The sequence below is a fragment of the Ambystoma mexicanum genome, unplaced genomic scaffold, assembly GCF_040938575.1.
Source record: "Ambystoma mexicanum isolate Mex_15411 unplaced genomic scaffold, UKY_AmexF1_1 Mex_scaf11, whole genome shotgun sequence".
Classification (NCBI taxonomy): Eukaryota; Metazoa; Chordata; class Amphibia; order Caudata; family Ambystomatidae; genus Ambystoma; species Ambystoma mexicanum.
This window is the reverse complement of record NW_027182336.1, coordinates 1,152,436-1,165,430: the sequence shown is the minus strand read 5'-3', so window position 1 is coordinate 1,165,430 and position 12,995 is coordinate 1,152,436. Positions and strand designations below refer to the sequence as shown.

The following is a 12,995-nucleotide window of genomic DNA, read 5'->3' as shown; positions in this document are numbered from 1 at the left end:
GCCACAGTACGCCAAATGGGTAGCGGACGTGGACATGTGCGTCCCAATGGAGACGAGAGTGTACACCAAAAGAGGATGCCCAGAGAAAGCGGCCAAGATATGGCAAAAATGGGAGGACAACTGAAGGCAAGCAAAGAACAGACAAAGGGACACTGAGCGCCGAACAGTGAACTAATATAAGCCATTGGAACGATCTCGAGAAACTCTAGATGTAACAACTTTGCAATATATGTAAACATAAACCAGATGCCGGGGAGAAATGTATACCTGTGTGTTTAAATGTTTAAATGGTTATGTGTAGTGACCAAATGTCAACTACTTATTGTTGTTGTGCTTGTTTATGTCCACAAAACAATAAAAATGTTATATCAAAACGGTGTTAAAACTGGATGACATGATGGCTTCCTGCTGTTCAAGTCTGTGTTTGTGTCGGCTTAAAGTGAGTTTCTGCTGGTGCGTTGCAGTGTTCAAGGCAGCGCGTAGACAAAGGCTTTGGCAGCAGTCAGCCGGTGTTGGATTTGAGGCAGCGAAGAACACTACTCATGCACAGCAGAGTCAAACCAAATCAAAGATACAATACGAGCAGTTCAAAGATGCAAAGAGTACCAAAAGCAGCACTGCAGGTCCTGTCGGTTCAAAGTGCTTTGAACATGGTTGAAATGTATTTTGAAACTGTGAGAACAGGATTCCACTTACTTTTGGGCTTTCTGAATGCTGGGAGTACCAAAATACAGCGGCTCCAGGACAGGTCCTTTTGTTCTGTACTCTCATTCCAGGAAGCTGGCTGGCATCTACAGGGGATCCTTTACCTACAGTTAGAAGACTTGTTCCAGTGCAGCTGGCAGAGTGGCAGACCTTGGTCCAAATTGAAGTTACCCACACTAATCCCTGGAGATGGTTAGGGGCAGAGTTGTCCTATGTTTTGTATGTGTCTCCTCCTTCCACAGCCCATCCCCACTATCACTAGGGTTCGAATGGCTAAGCGCACTGGGAAGCCTCGGCAAGCTACCCTAGCGAACCTCATCTATATTGCTCATGGCCCATCCAATAACCACACGCACCCGCCCTCTCATTTCGATCAATGTTTGCTCAGCAGTCGCTCAAGCTGCAGAGATTGCTGACCATATCTCATACAACAAACTTGATGCCCTGTTTGTCACTGAAACATGGCTTAACCCATCCTCCTCACACATTTTCGATGTCCTCCTACACCATGGCTCCTGCATCCAACATGAGGACCGGCCAGGAAGGGCAGGAGGCGGAGTGTCAATCATCCACAAGAGTGATTGGCCATGGTCCATTATCCCTTCTCCCAGAAAAAGCTTGTTTGAATCACTCACCTACCTGTTTAGTTTATGGCAGAAGGAATCCATCACCTTTCGCCTCATCTACAGACCACATCACAGTAGTGACTCTCATTGCCAACATCTCCAACTTATTCTCCTCTGCCAAATTAACACACTCTAATAATGTCACTCTTGGAGATTTTAAAGTCCCAGAGTCTGAGGCTGACAAAAACACTTGAAGCACGCTTTTCGCACTGAGTTTCCATGGGCCTTAAGCAAATTGTGCTCTCCTCACGCACAACAAAGGTAACACCATCCCCCACATCACCTGTGCAGACCCTCTCCCACTTGACGGGTCTGACCATGCCACAATCCCGTTATCCGTCACCCACTCGACTAAGTCCCAAAAAAGTCAGGTTAAACGCCCCCTCACTCAACGCCCCTCATTCAAAGCCTTCCCAGGCGATGAGCTAGAAGCAAACTTTGCAGATTTCCCCATCACAGGGAAGGCCTCAGGCCTCCTAGAATTATTCAACAACTCTGCTATGAAACTGATGGACTCTCATGCCCCCCTAAAAACACCCAGGCTAAGAACAAACCACCCTATACTTGGTAGGAACCTGAGCAAACCTCCAACAAAGGCTCAATAAGAGCCCTAGAGAACCAGTGGGCCAAAAACCATAACCCGGAAGACCTCACCAGCCTCAAATCTCTCTGCACCAACCACAGGATTTTGTTTACCGAGGCCAAAGCTGTTTACTACTCCAACACCATTGCGGCAGCCTCTAACTGGAGAAACGCCCTAATTTAAGTAATAAAGTATTGTAACAAACCATCACCCAACCCTGATGTACCAGCAACTCTGGAAAAATGCAAAGGAATCAACACATTTTTTATCTGAAAAATAGATATAATTAGAGAGCCCATTGAATCAACCACTCCCAGCTTTAGTGACCCCTGCATCCTGGCACACACATTGCCCCTCAGGACCAAGTTCCTTCCTCTATGCCCCCTATCTCCTAAAAACAATTGACTCCCTCAAACCTACTTCTTACTGTGTCGATATAATACCGGCCTCCATCATTAAACAATTGACAGGTCAGGCACTCAAAACGCTCCTCAGCATCATTAATGCCTCCCTCACAGAATGTCCTATTAAGGGACATTTGCTGTGTGGCAATTGTAAGGCCTGCAGCCTCACAAATAAGATGCAATCCTTCACAGTAGCAGACGGAACATGGGAACTAAAGTTCAAGTCGAATTGCAAAACAACTAATGTTGTCTATTGCTGTGAGAGTCACGACAGGAGCAGGTATTGTGATGCTAAACAACACTTTATTCAAGGAAACTGCAATTCTTCAAGAACAGATGAACCCCCAGACTTATTGCAGTTACTTCACTGTGGGCTTAAAGTCTGGGGTAAGTATATTCCTTTGGAGTCTTCTCCTAATCATTCGAGCCCGGATAGGCCCACCAGTCACTTCCACTCTCCTCTCCTTCTTCCTGCAATGAACAACAACAGGATAATCAGTCCAGTCCCTTTTATCCCCTGTGACAGGCTTGTAAATGTGCCAATGAGGGACAAGTTCTCCAACCCTCATTCAGATTGGTTAATAACCTAGGAGTCCTGCCCCTAAAATGTGGGCTGCCGTCCAATTTCGTGTGTCCCTTGCTCCGTTGTTTGTACCAGGACCTCCCACCATGTCCCCAGGCTCCATGTGGCCGCTGTGGTCCATGTGGGCAGTCTGGCGTCTGAGCCTCATGCAGGCTCCGCCCTTTGCGTACGGTGGGCCGGCGTGGGCTTCTGACTGACCGCAGCGTCCTGGACTGATCCGAGTGTGGCCGGCGCTGTGACAGCGCAGCCGGCTTGTGTGGCATGTCACCAGGCACTGACAGCTGTTTGCCTGGTGCCGCCATGGTTTCCCGAGCAGTTCCCTTGTCGCCTGCATTTCCCATTCCTCCCGATCCCGGCCTTGCAGCGCCCTCACCCTCACAATTCCACTGAATGCCCGTGTGGACAGCAATATGTTGGACAGACGACGAGAGCTGTACATTTCTGGATAAATGAGCACCGCTCAAGGATCCATTGGAAAAACGCAACTGCCCCCCTTGTCTCCCATTTTTGGGAATTTCAGCACGCATCTGACAGCTTTCTCTGGTGGGTATCAGATGTGGAAAAACCGATGCCCAAACCACAGAGAGTCCTCCTCCATAAGGAGGCGAGGTGGATTTATCGCCTGAACAGTCTAGAAGGACAACTCAATGAGGAGATCCCTAATCCTTGGGGAAATAATGACTAGAACCCACGATGTACATGAATGAAACCTTCTGTCATGGTCCCCATGAGCACACACATGGTGCCTAGCAGTACCTGTGCTGCCCCATGTCGAGAGATTGGATCCCCCCCAACTGCTGTGTAGGATCTCAGTATAATACATGTTTTTCCCCTCACTCTGTTGATGCAACTATAGTGCTAGTCTCAATAAAGCCCTATAATATATCTACTTGGATATCACTCACGAGAGTTAATCTTATGCTATAATTGGCACACACTCTCATACCACATGTCACGTAGCCCCATGCCCGCCCCTTACGATCAGGTGCCCATTCACGGTTGTCCTGTGTGCATAACTCTACTGGGTATATATCTAATTCACTCCCCCAAAGTATGGGGATGTAACTTGTATGAGCGTGCCTAATGAATTGTGTGAGCTAGGCCTGTAAATTCCGAATTTGTAGTGATCCTAATGATTTATTTTTGTTGTGTGGCTAAAACTCTGATTTTGCTCCACATACATATAATATACTTCCAGGCACTCTTAGAGAGAGCCCGTGGCATTTCACCCTGGAATGCTGTTTGCCCTTCAATTATGGGCTCTTTTCCGATTCCAATATGGCAGACCCCCAGAGATCTTGCACACAACGAGGCACGCATAGATCACAGGGAATCCTTATGAGACAGCATTGCCCTCTTCTGTGTTTCCCTGGGTTACCTTGACTACCCCACGTAGACAAACACGGAAGCAGAGGAACCGCTGTGCTCGACAGGTGAGCAATGTTTTGCTCTACCGATGGCATCCACTCTGGCAATTGACGCCGGCACTAGAAAGGAGAGAGAGGACTCTTTATTGCGCTCTCTGACACAGCTTTATCTTCTTTAGCACTATCACGTATGACAGTTCGGAGCTCTTATTAGCTCATGAGAAGGAGCTCTGTGAGAATAATGAGACACGCATATGATCCCAGCGGCAATGCCCAATGTGCACCAGAATTGAAATCAAAATTAAAATAGAAAGGCTGGTAAGTGAAATGCCTGGGCTTTAAGTACGGTTTAGAGACGTTAGCCTCTCAGTCCGCTGCTATGCTTCTGCTTTGGCTTTATCTGCCCGTTTCTTCTTTTTTCCATCGTCTTGCAAAGCTGAAAATAAAAGCCACATCAGAACTTCGCAGAGGCACCCCTCCAAGCTAAGGTGCATTTCCAAAGAGCCTGCCAGGCAAGATTGGTATGTTAGCCACTAGGAAGATATTTTACTGCTTCTATTTACAGCAGTGATACCATCTTGTTCCATTGTCTTATAGAGATAACAGATCTTCTGTTAAATACTCTGGCACACATGTACCTTCATTTTTCGGAACCGTTATTTTGTTCGAGTTAGATTGTTTGTTTATTCTGATTCCAGGGAGGACCAATTTCACCCACAGAGAATCAATACCCCTCATTTCAGAGAGTGTAAGTATACCTTTAGGGAATGCCTTCTCACATCCCAGTGAGGATCTTCAATGTAAGCCTACCTACCAAATTTAGCTTGATGTCCTAACTTAGTAAATGTTCCTTTGGTGGAGGGTTACTGAGTCACATTTTCCTTTTTTGCATGTGGTGCATTTTTTAATAAAGGATTGTAAGGAAAGATTTCATCAATGTGTAATTTCCCTTCATTTGTGGACCCCCCACCCCCAAACTTTTTGCTTTTGTTTGACTATCCTATCCTGACTTTTGCCAGTGGAGCACAGCCTTCAGCTGCACTGCCCTGGGCTTTTTCTCACTTGTTGTGGGGAAACGGACACATCCTTCAGACTCTCAGTACTGGGAAACTAGGTTTCCCTTAGTCTTCGACTATGTTGTCATTTCTTGGTAACTTTGTAACAGTGCAGAATGTACCTTCCAGAAAGGTGCACTCCTTAAAACCCAAGCAGGGTACTACCGTCCTGGCTATCCGGCCCACTGTAGCTCTGTACAGCGAATTCGACCAGAGGAGGGGTCCTGGCTTGCAGTTTGGGCGAACTGGTTGGTCCCACCAGCTCAAGGGAAGAAGTTTCCTGGAGTATCTTCTCTGTCGTTGGATTCTGAAGATTTGGATCTGCAGCAGGGCTTCACCGGGCGGATCAGTCGTTGTAGGGGTCCTCTTCCATCAGCTCCTCGTTGGTTCTTTCGTTCCATTGGCGACTCTGCCTTTCCACTCCCAGAGACCTGCTTTTTATGCAGTTCATCCCCATTCATACAGCCTATCTGTCAATCACACAGCAGGGTGGCTGTCCTGGCAAGGACAGTCACCCAGCCAATCAAACAGGAGTGCGACTTGGGTTACCAAAGGAACCCATGGCAGGGGTCCCAAGACCCCTCCCTCACATCCTGCCTACGCAGATTTCAGGTTCCTTAAGGAGGGCTTCTGTGCAGAAGCCTGCGAAAAGATGGTGAACAAATGAATCAACCCCGGTTTGGCATGCAGAGTAAAACACGAGAAAGACTTTAACAAAAAGAAATTGTGAATAAACCTAACCGGAGCCAAAATAAAATGTATTTGGTCAAGCGGGTTTATGTTTGAGGCTAATATAATAGCCTAAAACAATACCATGGTTATATAAGACAACCGCGGTAGGAAAATGAGGGTAGTTACCACTGCCACCAGCGAAGTCTTAATGTAAAGGGAGCGAAACAGTGCTACAAGAGAAACAGACAAAAAAGGGATAGGAATTAACCCTTTCCAATACTCCATGTAAGATGGGGTGTACTGGGTCTGTGGTTTAAAGAGACTACATAAAGTTAATGGCAACTTTACATGTTTCTGGGAGACAGTAGTCTGTCCCAGAAAAATGGAGTCAGTGGGAAGTCTAAAAGACAACCCTGTGTCACTGCACTGAAGGTGCTGCGTACCACACATAGAAATGATGCTCATGAGTAGGTGAGGCTCCAGAGCACAAGATCACACAAATGGTAAAAATAAACACAACAAAACACATGTTAGAGTGGGAAAAAGTCTCACACTCTTACCAGGTGAAAAGAATAAACCCTAGAAATCCAGCAAAGCTGCTGAGGGACTCATTCGGTAAGGGAAATCAGCAGCCATTTAGGAGAATTCTCCCTTACACTTGCCCCCCACCCCCAGACTAAGGGACAGGAGGATTTAATCCACTCCTGGATGAATCTCTACCTCTAGTCGGTAAAAAACATCCTAGAGAGACCATCAGCATTTTGGTGGTGACATCCTGCTCTGTGCTCAATGGTGAAATCAAACCCTTGCACGCAGATTGACCATCTCAGAAGTTTTCGGTTTTCCCCTTTCATTTGCATTAACCATCTCAAGGGTTGGTGGTCTTTCTGAATCACAAAGGTAGATCCATACAAGCATGGTCTAAACCTCTGCAGAGACCACACAATGGCAAAACATTCACACTCTATGGTTGCCCACCATGTTTCTGGTTCCTTCAGTTTCCTACTGATGAAGTAAATGAGGTGCTCCCTACCTTTCTCATCCAGTTGACCAATGACTGCACCTATACCTATATTGGAGGCATCTGTCTGCACAATGAAGGGTTGGTGATAATCAGGAGCTCTTAGGACTAACTTGACAAAGGGCTTTCTTTAGGTTTTCAAAGGCTTGAGTGCCCTCCCCATTCCATCTAACCTTTTTAGGGACTTCTAGAGAGGATATCACATTCAAGGGAGAAGCTATGGACCCATAGTTCTCTATGAAATTCCCGTAGTACCCAGTGAGACCTAGGAAAGCTCTCACTTGGGTTTGAGTAGTAGGGGTGGCCCAGTTTTGCACAGCTTGTACTTTGCTGGGCAATGGCATTATCTCACCTCCTCCTACCTCATGACCAAGGTAGACCACTTTGCTCTGACCAATTTGACATTTGCTTGCCTTTATGGTCAGATGGGCCTGCTCAGGAGCCTGCAAAACATATCCTAAGTGGTCAATATGTTCTTTCCATGTAAGGCTGAACACTGCAATGTCATCCAAGTATGCCATGCAGAAGTCCTCCATCCCATTCAGAACTTGATTTACCATCCTTTGAAATGTAGCAGGTGCATTCTTTAGTCCAAAAGGCATAACCTTAAACTGGTAGAGGCCTGCTGGGGTGGAGAATGCAGTTTTCTCCTTGGCATGGTCTGTCAGTGCTATTTGCCAGTAGCCTGAGGTCGGATCAAATATACTGAGGTACTTGGCTGAACCAAGTCTATCCGCCAGTTCATCTATCCTTGGCAAAGGATGGGCATCAGTCTTAGTGACTGCATTTAGAGCCCTGTAGTCCACACAGAATCTCAACTCCTTGGAGCCTGCCTTTGGTACTAGAACAACTGGGCTAGACCATGGACTTGTAGATGGCAGATGGGATCTCACATGTTCTGACATTCTGTAACCTCTGCTTTTCACAGGTAAACAGTCACCAGTGAGAATATCGTGCTGGCCCCAAGGGGTCAAGGCTGTCGATAGTGAAAACAGGGAGGAAAATGATTCAACAGAACTTTGCACTCCTCCTGTTGTTCAGAAGTCAGTTGAGAAGAGAGATTAACTCCTTTTATTTGTTCATCTAAAGGTTGGCCTCTGAGGAGGTCAGGTAGAGGTTCACTCTCCTCTTCCTCTTGAACTGAAGTTAGAAGCAAAGCTCCCACTTCTGGTCTCGAGACATAAGCCTTTAAACGGTTGGTGTGAAAGTCTCTGGGAGCCTCCTTAGGTCTGCCTAAGTCCACCAAATAGTTCACCTCTCCAAGTTTGCCCACAACCTTGAAGGGTCTTATCCATTTGTACTGCAAGGCCCTCTGTCTTGTTGGCAGCATAACTAATACAAGCTGGTCTTGAGTAAACTCAATCCTGCTGGCCTTCTGGGCATGCCAATGTTTGACCAGACCCTGACCTGCTTTTAAATTATCACTTGCTTCTGCCATCATCTGTGACATTAGCCTCCGGTGACCTATCACATAGTCAATCACTCTGACTGGCTTGGGGGAAGGAGCACTCTCCATCCCCTCCTTGATCAGGGCCAATAGACCTCTGATTGGATGGCCATAGAGAGGTTCAAAGGGACTGTAACCAACTCCCTCCTGAGGGACTTCTTTATATGCAAAGAAAAGGCATGGCAGTAGAAGGTCCCACTTTCATTTAAAGGGTTCTTCAAAAGCACCTATCATGCTCTTCATAGTACAATTAGACCTCTCTACCAGTCCATTTGTCTGTGGATGGTAGGCTGTAGAGAACTTGTGAGTGACACCACAGTTTTTCCACAAGGCTTGCATGTAGTGGGGCATAAAATTGGATCCCCTGTCGGATATCACTTCCTTAGGAAACCCTACTCTGGTAAAAATACCAAGTAGAGCCTTAGCCACAGCCTGAGCCGTAACAGTCCTCATAGATATGGCTTCTGGGTATCTTGTAGCATGGTCTACTACAACCAGGATAAACCTGTTCCCTGAAGATGTGGGAGGGTCAAGGGACCTACAATGGCAATGTCCACCCCCCTCAAAAGGAACTCCCACCACTGGGAGAGGCAGCAAGGGTGCCACTTTCCTGTCTCCACTCTTCCCAGAGGTGTGGCAAGTGTGAAAGCTCCTACAGAATTTGTCAACTTCTGAACCCATTTTATGCCATAAGAAGTAGAGAGAGAGCCTTTCCTTGGTCTTCTTGAAACTCAAGTGACCAGCCAAAGGTATCTCATGGGCTAACTGTAGGAAATGGAGTCTGTTAGCAAGGGGCACTACAATTCTTTTGCAGTCCCCAGGGATAGACTCAGTTGGTTCACTGTAGAAGAGGCCATCTTCCCAGCTTAACCTGTGCTTTCCAACTTCTTGCCTATCAAGTTGGTTAGCAGCCTGTCGAAGACCTTCAAGAGGAGGACACTCTCTATGTCCTCTGCTGAAGTCTGCCCTGTTGGGTCCACCTTCTGCCAGTAAAGACTGCATCTCAGGGTGGTCAACAGGGTCAAGATCTCCAACTAAGACAGTGTCTTCTTCCAGATTTGATTCTTCAGATACTGGCTCAACCACACAAGGTTGCACCTCACACTCTGCCTCAGCAGGTGTAGGAGTCACAGATGTGACTTTGGACAATCTTGGGGGGTGTCCTTGTTGGTAGCACAGGGGTGCTGTCTGACTTTTTCCTGGAGGTCTTGGGTTTCCCCTTTGACTCTGTTTTCTTAGAAATGGCAGTGAGCAACTCCTGTGGAGTAGGAGTGATAATTTCCTCTATCAACTCCTCTGGAGAGCCTCTCAAGGTTCTCTCCCTTGCAGACCCAGTGAGCTCCTGTTTCCTTTTACTGGGAAGCCTTGGGGTGCTTGACACAACTCCAAGAGTTTTCAGGCCATTACCCAACATGACTCTCCCAGGCACTTCACTCTGCACACTAACAGGTATTTTGACAGTCATATCATTACACTGGATGAGCGCTGGTAACTGGGGAAGCATTTGCACAGGGCCTCCAGCTAACTTGGTGATGCGTTTGGGTGCCTTAGCAACATCCCCCACCTTGAAAAATGATTCATTCACCAGTTATGCTGGCTCCAGCGTCTGTGATGGCAGGCATTTCCTGACCATTCACAAGAACACTATCTTTATAATACTCTTTAGTATTATCTGGGATGGAATTATAGACATCTAAATTCTGTTGTTCCCACAAGCCCAGGGACACTAACGAAACATTAGCTGAGACTATTATGGGTTCATCAGCCAGTAGGTGAAAGTTTCCACTTGCCATAGGTACTTCCTCTGGGGAGAGGGCTAAGGAGACAGTGTGGACCCCTGAAGGTTTACCCTTGCATCTGGGATCCCCTTTCACATGGTCAGTTGACCCACAAACATAACATTTCCCAAATCTCTTGATGAATGAGGGTTTGTTCTGACATCCATCTGGATTTGGGTCCAGATGTGTACTAGCCTGATTTGGTTTCCCTTGTGGTTTACCCTTATGTTGGTGTTTGTGGCCCTCTTTTGGATTGGAGGTATTAGAATTCTCTTTGTTATCTTTCTTTGGCTGTTTCCCCTCATCCTTTTTCTGAGTAGCCCCAGAATCCTTGTGAGTCGCCCTGTTGGAAACTCACAAGTCAGCAGCCTTAGCTAGCTTCTCTGGATCTATCTCCTTAGAATCAGCCAAGTGCTGTCTGAGCTCAGGAGAGCAGACATCAAAAATAGACTCAAACATAACAAGATTTCGCATTCCTTCATAAGTGTGTACTCTGTAACCCTTAATCCAACCATCTAAGTTTTCAAACACTCACATACCCAGGTAGCCCAAGGGGTACCGTCATGCTTTTTGAGGGTCCTAAAGCTCTTAAGGTACTGGGAAGGGGTCTTGCCAAATCTAGCAATTAAAGCTAGCTTCACACACTCATAATCCATCCTATCCACCTCCCCCAACTCCATTACAACATCAGATGCAACAGTGGGTAGCCTAGAGCAGAGCCAGGGAAGCAATTGGTTCCCTGTAAGACCTTGAATACCATGGTTATATTCAAACATTGCCAACCAATCCAAAATATCAAGCTTAACCTCATACATACCCAACATTACTTTAGGCATACAGGCTCTCTTAGGACTGGAAGACCTAGAAGACTTTGGGAGAGAAGCATTTTCAAGAGACAATCTTTTCATTTCTAGTCCACGATTCAACTCCATTTCTCTGAGCTGATGTTCTTGGTGTTTGTGTTCAGTTTGAGCATTTAAACGTTTGAATTCCAGTTGAAGCCTCATTTTCTCTAGAGCAATGGATTCAGAGCTGAGTGTAGGACCTGTGGGGGTCCCAGTGGACAAGGGTTGAGGTTGCTGAGCAAGCAAGGGGGAAGAGAGGCCTACATTAAGAGACACATCTACCTCTTCCAACTCATCATTAACAGACATATTATCATCCTCAATACTTTCCACATTTGCTAGAGAGTCAGGTATTTCAGACCTACTCCCCAGACTTTGGTTGTTCAACACCTTTTCAATTAATTCAGTCTTTTTGCCTTTGGCAGAGAGTTTCCTTTCTTTACACATGTTTCTTAAATAATCAGCAGTGTAACTCAGGAGGGTCTCCCGACTGTGGCTTTCCATATCGGACATGATTGATATTGCTTTTAGTGATGTTAGCCTTGTGGTTAGTTGATCCAAGGTAATAGCAGCACTCTAGTGTAATTACTATACTTTGATCCTCACCGCTGTACACCATTGTTAGGCAGAATTATATTCAGTACCCTTTGGGAACACCACACACAATTAAGACTACAAGAGACAGTAAAAATTCACCTTTGGTACAAGCCTGTACTACACAGTTAAAGTTGTAGCGATGGCTGAGCAGCCAGACTTATCTCAAGAGTAAGTGAGCAGTATCAAATAGTTACACAAAGGACAGCAATTACTATGATTCAGGCAAACACTGACTCAAGGTTTTCAAGTAAAAGGATATACATTTGTTTTACTCTTCAGTTATATAACATTATACTATTATAAGCAGTTTAAAAATCACACTCTTAATACACCACACCTCTCCCAAAAAGTTCCAGACAAGTTAAGCTCACAAAATGAAGTGGGAGTAAAATGGCACACCAGCAATTTAAAAGGGAGGGAAAGACAAAGTTAATAGAAATTGAACCACGCCAACAGTAGAATCAGGCAGAAAAGGCTTAGGGCCAAAGTCAATGGGTCAAAAGTCTTTTGCTCAAGATCACACATTTCAGGGTAGTTGGCAGTAAAGTTCGTGCCACAGATTCCGGACGAGGTTGGTCGGCAGAAAAGTTAGTTCGAAGAGAAGGACAAGCCCTCGGTTTGGAGAAAGATTTCAAACACTTTCACTGCGGTTGAACGAAACGAACAACCGGATCTGCACAATGGAGAGGAAGCAGTAGCTGAGGCGGACATTCCAGATAGTTCCTGCAGGCTCACATTTCCTGTACCGACTGTAAGACTGACAAGAAGTAGGAAGACTGGAGGGTCCTGCACTACCCAGGGAAGAAACCAGCAGCAGAGCAAAGCAACAAATAAAAGGTGCGCTCCTTAAAACCCAAGCAGGGTCCGCCCTTCCTGGCTATCCAGCCCACTGTAGCTCGTTACAGCGAATTTGACCAGAGGAGGGTGCCTGGCCTTCAGTTTGGGTGAACTGGTTGGTCCAACCAGCTCAAGGGAACAGGATCTTCTCTGTTGTCAGATTCTGAAGATTCGGACCTGCAGCAGGGCTTCACCGGACGATTCAGTTGTTGTAGGGGTCCTCTTCCATCAGCTGCTCATTGGTTCTTTCATTCCAGTGGTGACTCTGCCTTTCCAGTCCAAGAGACCTGCTTTTTATGCAGTTTTCCCCCATTCATACAGCCTGGCTGTCAATCACACAGCAGGGTGGCTGTCCTGGCAAGGACAGTCACCGAGCCAATCAAACAGGAGTGTGACTTGGTTTACCAAGGGAACCCATGGCAGGGGTCCCAAGACCCCTCCCTCACATCCTGCCTACCCAGAATTTCAGGCACCT

General features: G+C 46.4%; 1 protein-coding gene across 1 annotated transcript in view; it reads right to left on the bottom strand.

Annotated features, from left to right (window-relative positions):
- Positions 1–12,995, bottom strand: part of LOC138553513 (extracellular calcium-sensing receptor-like) — a 421,273-nt gene that overhangs the window by 359,050 nt on the left and 49,228 nt on the right. The window contains exon 2 of the mRNA XM_069642542.1: positions 10,600–10,664. Coding sequence (XP_069498643.1) covers positions 10,600–10,664 — 65 coding nt within the window. The remainder of the gene's footprint in view (positions 1–10,599; positions 10,665–12,995) is intronic.